Consider the following 18,864-nt stretch of genomic DNA (forward strand, 5'->3'; position numbering starts at 1 on the left):
CAATCATTACACTTTTCAAAATCAAGAGTTATAGGATCTCACTGAGAACACAACACCATCACCCAAGTCCGTGAGCAGGGAACAAAATTCTTTGTGTTCCAAAAAGCCAAACTATTGGTCAATGTTGAGGAAGCAGGCCTTTCTACAGTATGGCTCAGAATGACAATTATTTCCATTCTCCTGTAGCACAAACACAGATATTAGGAAAATGCAATTATTTATCAAATATGTACTTCATGATGTAATAAAAGCCAGTAGTGAAGACTGTGCTCCAGATTGGCCAATTTCAGAGCTATCATTACACATTACAAAATCAGCACTGGACCATTAAAACACAAGAACTTACAACTGAAAAATGAAACACTTTCTAAATATTCTACTCTTTACAGTTGAGATAACAATAGTCATTAACTCTCTTTCTTTCTTCTTCTTCTTATTCTTTTTTTTTTTTTTTTTGGTTTTTTGAGCAGGATTTCACTGGAGTCCAGTCTGACCTGTAGTCTCAGGGTGGCCTTGAACTCATCGTGATCCTCCTACCTCTGCCTCCCGAGTACTGGCATGTGCCATCATGCCCACCTTCTCACTCTATTTTTGTGCACCTAATTCTAACTTTTCTTTAAATGAGAAATATTTTTAAGCTCTTTGAAGCTATGATAGGACTCAGCAATCAATTCTGTCTATATTATTAGAGGATGCTCCCAATAAGTGCTCAGATATATATTTGGGGTAGGTGAATCAGTTATTAATAAAAGGCCTGAAATAGACAAGTGCATTTCCAGAAAAGAGGCACAGTTGAGACAGAACATCATCTATAAACATGAACAGTCAGATTGTAACTTTCAAGTGAAACTTAAATATACCACGGGCTTTCTAAATTGCAGAGGGATTCCTTGCTAACCTAACTGCTAAATGATGTTAATGGGCTGCATTCCGGGATCCAAGTGCTACTTGCAATTTATGATAGATGGCATTTATCCGTTCTTTCTGAACTGGCCAGTTCAAGATGCAGTGAGATTTAAACATTCCTCTTCGTAAGCAGAGTGCATGGTTTAATTTATAATCTGGAATATCCTCAAGAAAAATCAATATAATAGAATCCAGATTTTGTTCAATAGCTTGCTGAATGGCATGGTATACCTTGAATCTAAAGTTAAAAAAAATTTTAAAAAGTTAAATAATTGGTTTGCAGTTGTTATAAATCAAAAGCCCAACAATCCAAAATTCTTTGCAGAATTCAGTGGAATGTGTCACTAAAAATTAAACTTTTTTTCCATTAATTTTATGTTTTAAATTCCTTGGGTTGCAAGTATAATTATTTAAAAAAATTCAATTGACAAGTGAATGCTTAAAATTTCACAGTATTAACCTACCTTTTACATAGTGGATCTTTTAATAGGTGCCTTGTTATAACAAAAATAATTTTTCTGCTTCTTTTTATGCTATTGACAATTGCTTCAAGTCCAAGGACACCTGCTTCAAAGTCCCTTTCTTCAAGACAAAATTTGAGAGATGGATCTTTTTCTTCCACAGTGGAGAAATGTTCCCACACCCAATCTCTGTCTTTATGGGCATGAACTATGTATGCTGTATACTCAAAGTGCTCTGGTGATCCTTCTATTTCCTTGAAACCAAGAATTCGATGTACTAAAGCATTCCAATAAAAAGATATCCTCCAACCCTCAAAGTGGATGAGCAGAACCATAAGTATAAAAAGCAGAAGCATACTGGTACTGATTATGAAGAGGAGTTTGAAGGGGGCACTGTCTTTGCAGGATGAAGTGTCAAACAGCATCACTGGTAACCGGTGATAATGAGGTGGGGTGTTGCAGATGTAATGAGTCGATAGCTCAGAGATGTTGGTATGTTCATGATTAATCCAATTCACAAACCAAGCAATACTTTCACATGTGCAATCAAATGGATTAAAACTCATGTCCAAATTATTCAGGTTATTAAAAGCTGGTCCAAAAACATCCTTCTCCACAGATGTTATAAGATTCTTCTGAAGGCTCAATGACCTTAGAGACAGCTGGTCATCAAAGAGAGATGAGGGAAGAATGTTGAAGTTATTCAGTCCTAAGTTGATGTCCTTCAGTTCAAATAAATTCTTGAATATATCAACTGGGATTTCATCAAAGCCATTGGACTCTAAATTAAGGATGTGGAGGTGAGCCAGTCCCTTTAGGAAATTAACAGGACCACCAGGATTTGCATGTTTCCAGAGTCTTGCTAAGTTATTATGTTGAAAATCCAAAATTTCTAGTTTCTGCAAACCTTCCAACAATCCATCATTTATGTTGGCTATGTTGTTGTTGCTTAGATCCAGAATGGTTAAGTTATGAAGAGGGTGGAAAGGTGAGGGGGAGACATCCACATTTTTAAGGGACACTCTGCGGAGCATCAGTCGTTGAAGGCTCGGAACAAGAGCAAAGGAATTGCTACTTAGTCGCAAGCATTTATTATAGGAAAGGTAGATTTCAAAAATATTTCCTAGACCTCTCCATTCTTGACCTGTGAGTTCTTGTTGGATTTCATTAAGACCTAGATCAAGTACCTTGAGCTGGCTCAACCAAGAGAAGGCATCACTCTGTACTTTTGAGATTTGATTTTTGGTTAAGTTGAGTGTGAGCAAAGGTGAATGAGACAGTGATGAAAATGTTTCATTTGTTAAAGTTCTCAAATTCATCAAAGCATTGGAAAGACTTAAGTACTTCAGATTTACCAATCCAGTGAACATATTTCTTTTTATTCCTGGAATATAGTTATCATTCATGTTGAGATACTCCAAACGTGTTAGCCACTGAAAGGAGAAGTCATCAATCTTAAAAACATTTTGTTTAGTAAAAGATCTTTTCAAATGCAGGTGTCTCAGATTGGCAAGCCCATAGAAAGAGCGAGCAGATAAGTGCTTTATGTTATTATACTCCAGGGACAAGTATTTCAGATGTAGAAGCCAAGAGAAGGAATCATTGCCAATGCCATTTAGACTATTGTGGGAAAGGTTAAGCATGGTGAGATTTGTGTGCTTCAGGCCAAAGAAAGTCATATTGCTGGTTCCATTCAGCTGGTTGTTACTGAGAGACAGATTCTGGATACTGGTATCTGATAGTTCCCAGCAAAGCTTCTCTGTGAGGTGGAAGTTGAGTTGGACATTGTTCAAAAGGAGGCCAAATATTTTTCCAATTGCATGAAAACAACCTGGAGAAAACTATTAGTAGATGGGAAAGGTTAACCATGATATAACTTAAGTTGACAATGTTAAATATCCTTCCTTCCTTGGTCACCTTCCCTTTTCACCAAATTACTTTTATGTAAAAGAAGGATAAGTTCATCAAGAAGACCATATTCATAAAACATAAAGAAATATTTCCCATGGAGCTGAGTATCATGTAAAATATTCTGAATTTTAACTGTTGTTTCTCTTGTAACTATTTGGAGAAGAACCAGAGGAAAGTATATCCAAATGCTAATAGTGATGCTTTTGATTGTGGATTTTTAACTGAGTCTTATTATCCTACAGTTTTATTACTACTCATAATGTATTGCATAATATTATGACAATAAATGTACTAATCATGAAAATGTTTTAAAAAGACAAGACTGAGCAGTTGGCACAAACTATTTATAATTATTTCAGGAAAACTTTGTATACACTTTCTTTCTTCCTTCCTTCCTTCCTTTCTTTCTTTCTTTCTTTCTTTTTTCTTTTTTCTTTTTGTTTTTTTGAGGCAGAGTCTCACTCTAGCTCAGGCTGACCTGGAATTTACTATATAATCTCAGGGTGGCCTTGAACTCACAGGGATCATCCTGCCTCTGCATCCTGAGTGCTGGGATTAAAGGCGTGTGCCACCACACCCGGCTCAGAAAATAACTTTTTAAATTTTTTGCTTTTTATTTTTATTTATTTATTTGAAAGAGACAGACATTGAGAGAAAGACAGATAGAGAGATGAAAGAGAGAGAAAGAGAGAGAGAAGGAAGGAGAGAGGGAGAGAATGGGTACCCCAGGGCCTTCAGCTGCTGCAAACGAACTCCAGTTGCATGCACCTTCTTGTGCATCTGACTAACCTGGGTCTTGGGGTATATCTAAACGATGGAATTCTACACAGCAGTAAGAAAAAATGACACAAAGAAACTTGAGAAAAACATAGGTGAACCTGGAACAGATTATCCTCAGTGAATTTACCCAATCACAGAAAAAAAAAAAAAATCACCACATAGTCTCACTCATCTACAGCACCTAACCTGAATCTACACAAGATACCTTACATACCCAGCAAGCATCTCATGGACTAGACACTAGGATGGATGGGGAGGGAGGAGAGAGGGCATAGAAGGGGTGGGAAACACTAATCTAGACCCAAACGGCAATGGTACCATAAAATTCTACTTCCTAAAAGGCAGACCAAATGGTTGAACCCTCACTAGGCCCTTATAGGAAACACCTGAACCACAAGACATTGGAGAGGGTAGGATCAAGTCTAACCTAAACCTTCTACATCTTCTCTCCCTCCTTCTCCCTCTCCCTCTCTGTCTCTCTCTCCTCCCTAACTCTTGTATATTAGTTATATTCTTCCTCATTTTCTTAGTGGGCACTGACCCACTGTGACTCCCAGTACCAGCATGGGGCTATCATCCACAATGACCTTTTGATCAGAGAAACCTGTAAGATTTCTGTCAGAGTACTTGATGACCAAAGGTTAGTGGTAAGACCCTATTGCTGAAGATACCATATGCAGCTGACACTTAAAATGAAACAGCATGGCTGGAAGCCAGGAGAGAGTCAGTCCCCAGTCAGTGTATCTAGTGCCAGAAGGTGCTACATGGGTGACTGGGGGAAATAACCAATATCTCTCCAAGTAACTCATGGTCTAACCTACTTAGCAACAAATAACCTGTTGTGATGCCCACACAAGTGCAATAGTGGCACACAGCCATGGTGGGGAACCAACTGCTCTTGATTTGGCTAACTGATCCCCTCAGTGGTAAGGGACCCATAGCTGGAGCTGGGAAACAAGTCAGAATCATATCCAAACATAAACCCTCTCTCCAATATCAAGCTACCATAAATCATGGGGTACAAGAGGGCCTACACCTATTAAACTCTCTACAAAAAAAAAAAAGGACGGGTTATTTCATTTGTCCTGGAACTAACCTACTCTCCGTTGGAGAATCTGCTTCTCTTTTTCAGATAGATGCAGATCCTAAGGAGAGAGCCACCCCTTCATACTTCAAATGGGCCCCGGCTGAAACTAAGGAAAATTAGCCCAACAAGCAAGGGTGCTGTTTTCCTGATGAGCAGGATACCAGCACAAGAGGAGACCAACACAGAGAAAAATCAGCTCCTACCAAATCAGAGAGCCAGAGCCTCAGAGGCCCCCAACACCTCATCACTGAAGCAGACCAAAAATGAACCCAACATGGCTCAGGGAAATTTTGCGGAAGAGGGGGCAGAAAGAATGTCAGAGCCACATGTTGGGTCAAGATATGCAGAGACATTTATCATACTGTGGGCTAACTCCACAATGTATGACCCATTTACATCAACAAGGAGGGGCAATTGGGTGGGGGTAGGTCATGGATGAGCCTAATAATGGTACCAAACTGCCTGTATTTGCTGAATAGAAAACTAATTAAAAAATAAAAAAAATAAAGAAAACTGAAGCCATTAAGTTTTCCAAGATAGCACAGTGTTTGACAGCCCTACTGACTAACTACTTAAGTTCTATTTTGATGATGACATCAATGTCCTGAAGCAATAAGGGTTAAAGAATATCTGAGAGACCTGAGAGAGATTATAATTGTTTCCTCTAGAAATTCTTTTTTTTTTAATTTTTATTAACATTTTCCATGATTATAAAATATATCCCATGGTAATTCCCTCCCTCCCCACCCCCACACTTTCCCATTTGAAATTCCATTCTCAATCATATTACCTCCCCATTACAAACATTGTAATTACATATATACAATATCAACCTATTAAGTATCCTCCTCCCTTCCTTTCTCCACCCTTTATGTCTCCTTTTCAACTTACTGGCCTCTGCTACTAAGTATTTTCATTCTCACGCAGAAGCCCAGTCATCTGTAGCTAGGATCCCCATATGAGAGAGAACATGTGGCGCTTGGCTTTCTGGGCCTGGGTTACCTGACTTAGTATAATACTTTCCAGGTCCATCCATTTTTCTGCAAATTTCATAACTTCATTTTTCTTTACCGCTGAGTAGAACTCCATTGTATAAATGTACCACATCTTCATTATCCATTCATCTGTTGAGGGACATCTAGGCTGGTTCCATTTCCCAGCTATTATAAATTGAGCAGCAATAAACATGGTTGAGCATGTACTTCTAAGGAAATGAGATGAGTCCTTTGGATATATGCCTTCCTCTAGAAATTCTTAATTCCAGTATGTGCAGCACAGGTAAGGACTATGCACACTTCAGGTAGAATAAGAGATGAATTTACCTTCACTTCTTACCTCTTTAATTTGATTTGACGATAAGTCCAATTTTTGTAAAGATGATTTGCCAAGGAAATCAAGTTCATCACTTTTTAGTGCCTGGATTTTATTATTTGATAACAGAAGCTCTTGGAGATTTTCCAATTGGAGTTGAGTTCCCAACTTTGTAGATGTTAAACCATTATGAGATAGGTCTAATTTGATTAAATTCTGAGAGGTAAAATACAAGGCACAATATGCATTTTAGAATCTGGCCATCAAAAATAACCTTTCTTGCCTTTAATTCGAGCACTCGGGAGGCAAAGGTAGGAGTATCGCCATGAGTTCAAGGTCACCCTGAGACTACTGGTCAGCCTGGGCCAGAGTGAGATCCTATCTCGAAAAACCAAAAAAAAAAAAAAAAAAAAAAAGGATTAACCTTTCTTAAGTAAATTAATTTTGGAAATATTTCAACAGTAAAATTATTCTGATTTGTCACTCTTTTCTGTATGAATAATCTTCAGTGTGATAAAAAAAAATTGTTGCAAGGATTTAATTTCTTCAAAAATCACTTTATTTCTTTCACCAAGTTGAATAATGGCTTAAGTTCATTTATTTATGATATAAAGAAAATGTAAAATATTTTTAGTTATTTATAATAATCATTTATGATACAAGGAAAATCCATGTGGCTTATTAATATGTTGCATTAATTTGGAGCATTAGTAAGAGGAAAAAGAAGAATTATTCCATGAAGTAACATGAGTGGGGCTGGAGAGATGGTTCAGCAGTTAAAGAAGCTTGCTTGTACAGTCTAATGGCCCTGACCTGATTCCCCAATACAAAGCCAAACGTACAAAGTGGCACATGTGTCTGGAGTTCATTTACAGTAGCAAGAGGCCCAAGCATACTCATATTCCCACTCTTTCTTTTTCTCCACTTGCAAATAAATAAGTAAATAATAATCAAGAAAATTAAAAGGGAAACAAGTAAAATCCTTAAAAAAAGAAGATGGAGATGGCTTAGCACTTAAGGAACTTATCTACAAAGCCAAAGGACCCAGGTTCGATTCCCCAAGACCCATGTAAGCCAGATGGACATGGTGGCACATGTGTCTGGAGTTCATTTGCAGTGGCTAAATGCCCTGGCACACCCAATTTCTGTCTTTCTCTATCTGCCCCTCTCTCCCTAGCAAATAATTAAAAATTTAAAAATATTTTAAAATAATCCTAAAAATGATATTTGTAATTTATTTATTTATTTGAGAAAGAGAGAGAATGGGAGCACCAAGGCTTCCAGCCACTGCAAACAGACTCCATATGCATGTGCCCCTTGTGCATCTGGCTTATGTGGGTCCTGGGGAATCAAACCAAGGTCCTTTGGCTTTGCAGGCAAGGGCCTTAACCATTAAGCAATCTTCCAAGTCCCCTAAAAACATTTTTGTACTGAGAAAGATTCTTGGTTCTGTGGGTTTGGGACTCTGACTAGCACAGAACTTTGCTTGTTTTTGCCATTTCTGTGGAAGTTTTATTCCTCTGTTATTTGTCAACACATAAATTTTAAATTCAGTCAAGTGATAAGGAACCTCTAAGATCTGTTAGGGAAAAATCAAGCAAATTACTAATAATGAGAGTAAAACTTTAATTTATGAAAAGAAAATACAGAAATAAAGATTTTCCAATAATTTATCTAATCCATTTTTGGAATGCGTGTGCATGGTTTGTATGGTGTGTGTATATAATGTACATATGTGTAGATGCACATGCCTTGTGCACACACATGTAGAAGCCACAGAAACTCATTGGGTGACCTTCTCTGTGGCTCTTCTGCCTTATTTCCTTGAGACAGGAAACCTGTCTGTAACTGAACCTTGAGCTCAGACCATTTATTTTTGGTAGATTAAATGACCAGTGAGCTGCAGCAATCCACCTGTCTGTGCCCCTCTCCTTAGTTATGGGGTTACAGATGTGCTTAGCTACACAGGGCTTGTCTAATACAATTTTAAGGCCTTTCTGTCCAAAGGATCTCATCCACATTATAATCTAAGATGGTAAAATAAAAGACTTAAAATAGTTAACCAACAAATCACTTCATATATGTTTCTCATCATATTTATATATTATATTCTTGGTTTCTGAGAAGGATTAATGCTCAGTTTTGATTATGAGGCTATAAAATGAAGGAAACATACTTGAAAGTTAGTTGAGAAAAGTGCTTACTTATCACCTTGCATTTATAAATAACAGCATATACCTTTCACAGGAGTGAATTCAAACAGTGTTAAAAGAAATAAGAAGTGGTAGCTATTGAAAAAGTGGTGCTTTGAGATTTCTTAAAACAATAGCCAATCATTTTTTCACTGTACCCTGTGCTTTACCAGTGTGCCAGGCTGCTCATTTTATTTAAGTCAGAGTCTGGACTCTGATTTTGTTCTATATCATATGATAGAGTCAGCAGAGCAGTAGTGCAAGCTTCTTTTCCACAGGATAGTCTCTGATTATGACTTCTATCTTCCACTAAGACCTATTTGTAAAGAAAGTAAACAAAAGGGCCAGATGACTTTACCAATGATGCTGAAAGTGATTTAAGACTACAATTTTGAAAAGATTTTCCATTACAAAAGGCTCCATGCTTGTGGACAAGTCCCACTAGTCTCAATGATGATAGATGAGATTTGACTCTTACCTTCATGCTTAGATAGTAAGTCTAATGATGAGTAAGTGACTTATAAATTTCACAATAAATAACATTTATTAGCTTGAAAAAATGGGTATTTTCATCTTACCTTCAGGCTTTTAAAGGGATTGTTGTGAATTGTGTGTATTAAGTTAGACATCAGGTGGAGTTCTGTCAGATTCATGCAGAACATGAAGGTCTTGTCAGAAAGCTGATACAGCTCATTGTGTTGGAGGTTCAAAACTTTCAACAAAGGTAGGGTTTGGCACAATTCTGGCTCTAGTTTTGAGACAGAGTTAAAGCCTCCATCCAAGACAATAAGTTGGCTATATCTTGTAAAATTGGCAGGTGGTAATCCTTTTAGTTGGTTGTGGGTAAGATTCAACACCTTTATGTTCGTAGGCAGGTCATCAGGTATGTGTGTTAACTTCAGATGACTGCAGTCAGCCACTTCTTGCATCACAGTGCATTTGTTGGTGGCATATGTATACAGAATCCACTGAGACAAAAGCCCCCAAGACAAGAAGATTTGAAAAGATAAAGGCCCTTTCATAATTCTGCACTATAAAAGAAATATAAAAAGTAGGGATAACATTATTAATATATGCTTTCATAATATTACTGAATTCCTTAGAAAATCAATAACAAAATCTATACATGATCTTTTATTTATAATTTCCATGCCTTATAAGTAATGTGTTTAATGTGTAAGTAACACATCACATGGAGATAATACCAACAGTATTCACAAATAGAAATGGAACATAGTGTTTTCTCATTCTATACCCCCACCACTGTTACAGTGTTCCAAGGCAACCCTTCTTGACAGTTTCTATAAAAAATAATATGTTTGTCCTCTAGTTCTTTTATGACACAAAGCATTTAATTCTCACAGTAAATACAAGGAGCTTGATCATACCATTTCTTCATTTTCTTTAAAAATTCTCTGGTTATTTTATCTGATTTATTGTTATATTTACACTTTTAAAACTACACATAAAACTCTATTTATAAACTAAACAATTTTATACAAAAGTCTATTTAAAGCTTATGTTTATTGACATATAATAATTTTACATATTTATGAAAAACATTGGATACCTCAATACATATCTATAATGATCAGTAGGTTTATTTGCATAGCTACCACCTGAAATAATCATTAATTACTTATATTGAGAACATTTGAAAGCCATGCTATTATGCTATAGAACATTAGAAGTGATTCTTCTATTCCAGCTGTACCTCTGCAATGTTTAGATAGCCCCTCTCCATCCCTTACCTCCCTTACAAGCTTTCCAACCTCTGATGGCCACTGCTCTATAATTCTGTTAGATCAATTCTTGTAGCTTGCACATGAGAAGATGCAATAATTACCATTCTGTCTCTGACATATTTCCATTGATCAGAATGTCCTCCAGGTTCATCCTTGTTGCTACTGACTTGAAGCAGTATTGTTCTACTTCAACGGCAAGATGCTTAATTATAGTTTCATTATCTTCACTTTTTTTTCTCTCCCTTTCCTTCTTTTTAAATTTGGTTTAGTCAAGGTAGGGTTTGACTCTAGACTAAACTGACCTAGAACTTACTCTGTAGTCCCAGGCTGGCCTTGTATTTAAAGCAATCCTCCTATCTCTGCCTCCCAGGTACAGGGATTAAAGGCTTGCACTACCATGCCCAGCTCATTTTATTTTTAGCTTCATTTAATATAGTTGGACTTACAATTTAAAAGACAATAGCTAAAACTATATTTCTTGATCAATGAATAACACACAAAATCTCTGGGTGCCTCCCTCTGTGATATGTGCCCTTTTAGTTTTTCAACTCCATCTTTACTTACAACTTTCAGATAGAGTATCAATTGATATCATCAAAGTATGAAATGTTACTATTTTCCCATGACTTATGATTAAGCATGAGAGAGTTTGTCTAGATTCATTTGGGATGCCTGATGGCAATCAGTATTCATTCATAACTTTACAATTATATAAATGTTCACTGAAGAATCAGTAAAACTTAGAGTAAGTTAAGAGTGTAGCCCAGGAACAACATACCCTGCATTCTGTTTCATGATTCTGCTTCATTTCTCAGGCCTTACTTTCCTTGTCTTTCCATAGATGAACTCCTCCAGAGGGGACTGCAAAAATCAGAGGAGGTAAATCATATGTAATGCTCTAGTATTTGCATAAGGCAATTTAATATTATATCTATTGCTTTTAATCAATATAATACTAGGATTATAAATACATAATGCTGTGTTCTATGTTGTAAAATTTCACTTTATAATGAAACTGTATCAGAAAGACGTATTATATCATGAAATTGCCACAGCTAAATCTATACAAAGCAACAATAGGAGAGGGAACCACACAGGTAAAACATTTAAAATTTAAGGAACTTTATAAATAGATTAGAGAAACTTCTTGCTCATTCAACCTCAGGTTGAACAGTAGTTGAAACCCAGCCCATGACACCATTCATGGACTGGGATGACTGACATCATCCAAAAGGGCTACAAATAATCTTCATCTTCAGGAAACCAGTGTCCTTTAGAACTAGTCTAATTTGTACTTCATTGTAAAGAATGAAAAGAAAGTCCTGTGTTATGAGACATCCATGCATCACTTTTCTTTAGTCTTTCTTTTTAGGCCTTGGTGTAAATATGAACAGTAGTTAAGTTTAAGCATTTGTTGGTACATACATCACCAGAAAAATCCAAAGGTCTTTGAAAGTTTTAAAAATATTTTACATATTATATAAATACTATTGATTATGAAGGATTTCACAAACTGTTTGGACTTTTGCATGAGCAATTCTCATAAACTAAACACAGTTACATTTGGTGTTATAAATGGGCGCATTGTGAAGTCTCATGTTACAATCATGGCTTTGCACATAAAAATGAAAGGAAGGGGCTAGGGAGATGGCTTATTTGTTAAAAGCCCTTGCTTGCATAGTCAGGTATCCTGGGTTGAATTTCTTAGCCACCTATGTAAAGCCAGATGCAATAAGTGGCACAATGTCTGGCATCCTTTTGTTGTAGTAAGCATGCCCTACACACACAAGCACACAACACACTTTTAAAAAAGAGCTGGAGAGATGGCTTAACAGTTAACTGTGCTTCCTGCACAAGCATGAGGGCTTGATGGGGTCTATGGCTGCCAGAATTCAAATCTATAGATCCTATAGAAAACAACTGGGCATAGCCTCACACACCCTAACCCTAATCTTGCAGGGGTGCAGAGCCCAGAGAATTTTCAGAGCTATGCAAGCTCCAGAATTAGGGAAAGGAGATAGGATCAAAATAAGAAGATCAGGCAGAAGACCAGTGAGACAGTTCCTGGAGGATTCACTCAGGTCTTCCCAGGCAAGTGACCCCTGTCACAGGTGAGCTTATGGGACACCACGAGAGCACATACCAGTACATACACTACAGACACACCACACCACAATAATACACTATAGACAAACACATAGCAAAAATAAAAATAAGAAAATGAAAAGAAATGAAATTATAATTAAAGAGATCTTTGCACTCAGTGGAGTGCCCTTTTGTACTTCATGAGCCAGCAGAGTAACATGACCAGGACAAATGATGCAAGCTGGTGCCTGTTAGTACTGAGGCAGTCAAGCCAGGAATGATGCTGCTCCCTTATCACCAAACAAGCTCTTTAGTTTGCTGTCCTCTTAGACCATGGCTTTCATGAAGTTTATAATTGCTCCTATTTTATTCTTACTGAAAGAAGAACTACTATGCAATATTTCACTTTCACATTTTTACTTTGAAATTTTTCTATATGTAGGCTTTATAGGATTTTTAATATGAAATTTCTAGTATATTAAATGTGAAATTTTATTTTACTTTTGGGAAATGCATGCATCTGTGTCCAAAGCCTAAAGAGGTTCCCTATCTCATTCCCAGTATTTCCCACCCTTACTTTACAGAAGCAATTAATCCTCTATTTTTCACTAAATTAGTTCTGTGCATATGCAAAGAGAATCATTTTTATTTTCTCAAGAATGGCTTATATCAGCATATTAGTATTGAAATTTACCTATGACATATGTTTCACCACAGTAGTTTCCCCTTATTAGCTGGGAAGACAGTTCAAGATCCCCAGTGAATATTTGATATACACTGCATTTTTGCTTGTGTGTACCTATGATAAGTACCTATGGTAAAGTCTGTATTATAAATTTTTTGCAGATAAAAAATTAGAAGTAAGTAAGAGCCACTCCTCCAGAAGACTATAGGGTCTTCTTACTTCTACTCACTAATGGACAGGTACAGACACTGAAGGTATTCTACTCCTTGTTCTGGTAACATCTACTGCTCTGAAAAAGTAGATAAATTGCTGAGAAGGACTAAACAGGATTCCTGAGTACCTGAAAGACATTCTGAGATATGAAATAATAATTCAGTGATGAGGAAAACATACTATAAAATGGGTATGTACACAGATAGAATCTGAAGAAATTTTAGAATTGTGACCAAACATACATACATACATACACACACACAATTCTAAGGATAACATATAATCAATTATTTCTACAGGAAAGAGATCCTGATTTATATGAAACTTTATATGAACTACTAAGTAGCAATAGAGATAGGCTTTTAAGATGTCTAGAGTAAATGATTTTAAATCCAAAACTTAATGTCCAGCTAAAAAAATTAAAGAAAATTGTATTTTCATATGCAAAGTATCAGTTAATTTTTAGTGATGTAATTTATATGTAAAACTTATTCTAGGACACATTTTAATAAAACAGACAAAAGTATAGTACAAGGATGAAATGAGAATGAAGAAAAAAGTTGTTATTGAGATACTTATGGGGAGGAGAGAGAAAGAAGAGAGAAAATGTGTGTGAGAGAGAGAGAGAGAGAGAGAGAGAGAGAGAGAGAGAAGAAAAATAGATTCCTCAGAGCTCCCACTTTTGGAAAGTGGTTTGGAATGTTCTTGGAATTATATTTCTTTGTCTGAATACAAAAGGACATTGAGTTATGATTAAGACAGGAATTCTGGAACCAGAATACCTACAGAAAACTACTATTTATAGTTTGGTTTGTTAACTTTACAGTTTTTGAGTTAAATACACAGATACCTCCTTGTAGACTTTTATCAACTGACAGTCACATTATAAATTTAGGAATCAAATTGTTAAAACTTTAGCATTGCAAAAGGTTAGTTCTATTTTCATATGACCAGTTCATAATTTCTCATGCTAATCTCTCATTTTCCTGCACAGCTTCCTGAACGACTTTCCAACTCTCACTTTCCTCTAATGTCCTTTATTAGATGCCAGGAAACAATTTGCTTATTCTTAGGCATACCTGAAAAGTCCTTTCTTTTTCAAGTTCATTATCATAAAATGTAGGGGTACCTCAGGTATCTTCCCCAGCCAACTAAATAGAGGAAAGGAGGTGAGATTTTTTTCACCTGCTGGATTTTCTTTCTTTAAGGCAAAGGTGATATTATTTTTTAAAGAAAGCCTATTACACCAACATTTCAGAAGCTTTCCTTATGTCTTTCCAGGTACAAAATTCTACAGAGAAAACATTTTATTTTCAATTTTTGCATGCTATTTTATTATAGCAGTTAGGTTTTGTTGGTGGAACTAGCATTCCAAATTACAATGCATATGTTTATCATCTTCCATTTTCCCCTTTGGATGATCCTGACAGAATTCAAGTGAGTGGGTGAAAGGGAGACAGATGACTGTTAAAAACCAAGTATATTCTGACATTTCTTTTTCATGGAGCGACCATGAAAACCCTAAAAGCAATAAGAATTTGAAATGCATACCTTCATCTGTTATGGTGGCTGCTGACTATTCTTTTTTCATCCAGACATTTCATCAGAAAAGCGAGTGTGGTAAATTTCCTGCAATCCTGAAAGTGAAACTGAAGTTAAGAAAGGGAGAGGGAAGGACTCCTAAGACTAAGAAAAATGCACAAAGCTAATTTCAGAGAAATACTTCCATTGTTTTATAAATCTCTCTCCTTTAAAAGTCCTTTTGACACGAACTTCTAAGTTTCACTGCACTCATCACAGATTTAACACTGAAAAATACCTGAATGAGTGCAAACTGGCTGCTCAGTGAGGACTGGCTGGAACTCAGGACACTGGTGAATGCTGTAGTCGGAGCCAATCCCTCCCTCCTGCTAACTATAGCATGCTGTTGCAATCCTGCCAAACTTGAGTAGTGTATGGTCAGAGACAAGAAAAACCAAGACAAATAAAAAAATATGACGCCTCATCTAAGCTAACACATTTTGACATCACTTTTCTTGCTTTCTTTGCTTTGCAATTCTCTAAGAAAAAAAGCAAGTTCTGCCACTGAGAGTTGGCTGTCACACAAACAAGAGCCAGTTCTTACTGTAGCTGGTTCCCTTTTCCCACAGTCAAATCAGGGACAACACAGGTGTGGCCAGAGAAAGTGAAGATTAACTCTTTCCTTCTCAAATTAGCTTTTAGACTCCAATTAATTCAAGGCATGTGATTGTCAAGGAATGAGGTTACATTTTTTTTCATTACAGATGTACAGTGGTGTAATATTATAACCAGATGGTTATGTGGTCAAATATAATATGGCAAAGTATAAAAGGAACAGTCAAGAACATCTAGTCTGATTTCTCTGTTTGAGAAAAGAGGAAACTGAAACTTAGAGAGAGGAGGGATTTGCCTAAGTTCAAACCACAAGTAACCAGTGTTTCCTTTTGCCTGCACCCTGTAAAACAGCCCTAGAAAGCTGAAATACTACTAGATTGGGTTGAGAGCAAAAATAAAAGCAAGAAATATGTCATGTGCAAGTTTCAGTCCCCTGGACCTAGTTATAACTGGACTACTCTCAGATTGTGGGGCTGGGGTTATATACTTCTTCCAGTTATAATATTTATAACACAGTGCTATAAATAAATGACTGCCCTTAATTAAAAATCATCTTTTACACCTGCCCACGGGGATGCATAATAGAATGTTAATAATACTGACCAGATTTTATCTGTGTAAACTCTTCAAAGGCAAGGCAAGGTATATTTTTTTATCATGTCTGTCTAGGCACCCTTCCAATGTGTTCCACACTCCATTGTAATATTCAACCACTGCATTCATTCATGTTCTACACTGACTCTGGGCTTGGACATCCAACTATATTTACCAAAGGATACCGGCATGATACAAAGTTTGATTACCACAGCCAGATAAGTACTTGCACATTGGGACTCATCTTATTGGAACACCAACTCCTTTAAGGCTTCCTTTTGAAACTCAGTTGCTCCACAGGGAACAACCCAACCTACCTTGTGCAGAGTTCATGGAAAGGAATTGAGGCTCTCATGGAGCATCCAGAATATAGTTATCATTAACTTACTGGATGCATCAATAAGCAAAATTGGAAGTAAGGCCCCAGCTGATGTAACATGGAACAGAGATAAACAGTCATCAGCAAATCCTGCCAAAATTCCAAAAAGTAAGCAGAGAAAAGATTGCTAGTGTTTTCATTTTAAAAAATGGAGTGGCGTGTTATGTGAAATATTTTATTTCATGTATATGAGCATTTATGCATAGTGGGCTATTTATAATGTTTCTTGACCAAAGAATGCATTCAATAAATAATTTTTTGCACAAAAACAGACATGTAGATCAGTGGAACAGAATAGAGGACCCAGATGTAAGCCCAAGTAGCTATAGCCACCTGATATTCGATAAAAATGCCAAAAATACTCATTGGAGAAGAGACAGCCTCTTCAGCAAATGGTGTTTTGAAAACTGGATATATATCTGCAGAAGGATGAAAATAGACTCTTCTCTCTCGCCATGCACAAGAATTAAGTCCAAATGGATTAAAGACCTTAACATCAGACCGGAAACTCTGAAACTGCTAGAGGAAAAAGTAGGGGAAACGCTTCAACATATTGGTCTTGGCAAAGACTTTCTGAATACAACCCCAATTGCTCAAGCAATAAAACCACAGATTAACCACTGGGACCTAATGAAATTACAAAGATTTTGCACCGCAAAGGACACAGTGAAAAAAGCAAAGAGGCAACCTACAGAATGGGAAAAAATCTTCGCCAGCTATATATCTGATAGAGGATTAATATCTAGGATATACAAAGAACTCAAAAAGTTAAATAATAAGGAATCAAACAAGCCAATCAAAAAATGGGCTATGGAGCTAAATAGAGCATTCTCAAAGGAAGAAATACGAATGGCATATAAGCATCTAAAAAAATGTTCTACATCACTAGTCATCAGGGAAATGCAGATTAAAACTACATTGAGATTCCATCTCACTCCTGTCAGATTGGCCACCATCATGAAAACAAATGATCATAAATGTTGGCGGGGATGTGGTAAAAAAGGAACCCTTCTGCACTGCTGGTGGGAATGCAATCTGGTCCAGCCATTGTGGAAAGCAGTGTGGAGGTTCCTAAAACAGCTAGAGATTGATCTAACATATGACCCAGCTATAGCACTCCTAGGCATATATCCAAAGGACTCATCTCATTTCCTTAGAAGTACATGCTCAACCATGTTTATTGCTGCTCAATTTATAATAGCTGGGAAATGGAACCAGCCTAGATGTCCCTCAACAGATGAGTGGATAATGAAGATGTGGCACATTTATACAATGGAGTTCTACTCAGCGGTAAAGAAAAATGAAGTTATGAAATTTGCAGAAAAATGGATGGACCTGGAAAGTATTATACTAAGTCAGGTAACCCAGGCCCAGAAAGCCAAGCGCCACATGTTCTCTCTCATATGTGGATCCTAGCTACAGATGACTGGGCTTCTGCGTGAGAATGAAAATACTTAGTAGCAGAGGCCAGTAAGTTGAAAAGGAGACATAAAGGGTGGAGAAAGGAAGGGAGGAGGATACCTAATAGGTTGATATTGTATATATGTAATTACAATGATTGTAATGGGGAGGTAATATGATGGAGAATGGAATTTCAAATGGGAAAGTGTGGGGGTGGAGAGGGAGGGAATTACCATGGGATATACTTTATAATCATGGAAAATGTTAATAAAAATTTAAAAATAAATAAATAAATAATTTTTTATTAATGATCTTATAATGTAGCAGTCAGTTCAGACCGAATACTAGCTCACACCCAGGCATGATTAATTCTCACTTCTTGCTCTTTCCTAAATGCAACACATGTTACTTTCTCTCTACTGAGCATCTCTTGATTATTCACTAACTTATTTAGCTATTATTGTATAGATACACAGAGGAAATACATTTTCTCACCATTTAAGACACTTAAAACATATTTTTATTGGGCTGGAGAGAGGGCATAGCAGTTAAAACATGTGCCTACAAAGCCAAGGGACCCAGGTACAATTCCCCAAGATGCACATAAGCCAGATGCACAGGGTGGCACATGAATCTGGAGTTGGTTTGCAGCAGCTGGAGGCCCCGGAGTGCCCATTCTCTCTCTTTCTCTTCCTTCCTCTTTCTCTCTCCAATAAATAAATAAAATAATTTTTAAAAGTATATCTTTTATTGACATTGTAACATTAAGTAACTATATTTTATTATTCTTATACTTGTATCAATTTTCTGACAGGACCATTAAAATCTCTAGATATGTACACATGTTTTTAAAAATACTCCTGTAGTTCTGCTATTTTTTGCTTCATTCCTTCTGAAGTTCGATTTCAAATGCATAGTCACTTAAGATTTTTATGTCATGCCATTAGTAACATGATGATGATCATTTTATAATACATG

General features: G+C 36.6%; 1 protein-coding gene across 1 annotated transcript; it reads right to left on the reverse strand.

Annotated features, from left to right (window-relative positions):
• Positions 1-731: 731 nt before the first annotated feature.
• Positions 732-15,429, reverse strand: Tlr3 (toll like receptor 3). The gene is made up of 7 exons (XM_004666372.2): positions 15,196-15,429; positions 14,928-15,013; positions 11,172-11,254; positions 9,227-9,679; positions 6,481-6,672; positions 1,371-3,208; positions 732-1,144 (listed from the first exon to the last, which is right to left on the reverse strand). Exons 3-7 carry the CDS (start codon positions 11,199-11,201, stop codon positions 916-918), a joined length of 2,742 nt encoding a protein of 913 aa, XP_004666429.2. The 5' UTR covers positions 11,202-11,254; positions 14,928-15,013; positions 15,196-15,429; the 3' UTR covers positions 732-915.
• Positions 15,430-18,864: the final 3,435 nt, after the last annotated feature.

The sequence above is a fragment of the Jaculus jaculus genome, chromosome 1 (assembly GCF_020740685.1).
Source record: "Jaculus jaculus isolate mJacJac1 chromosome 1, mJacJac1.mat.Y.cur, whole genome shotgun sequence".
Classification (NCBI taxonomy): Eukaryota; Metazoa; Chordata; class Mammalia; order Rodentia; family Dipodidae; genus Jaculus; species Jaculus jaculus.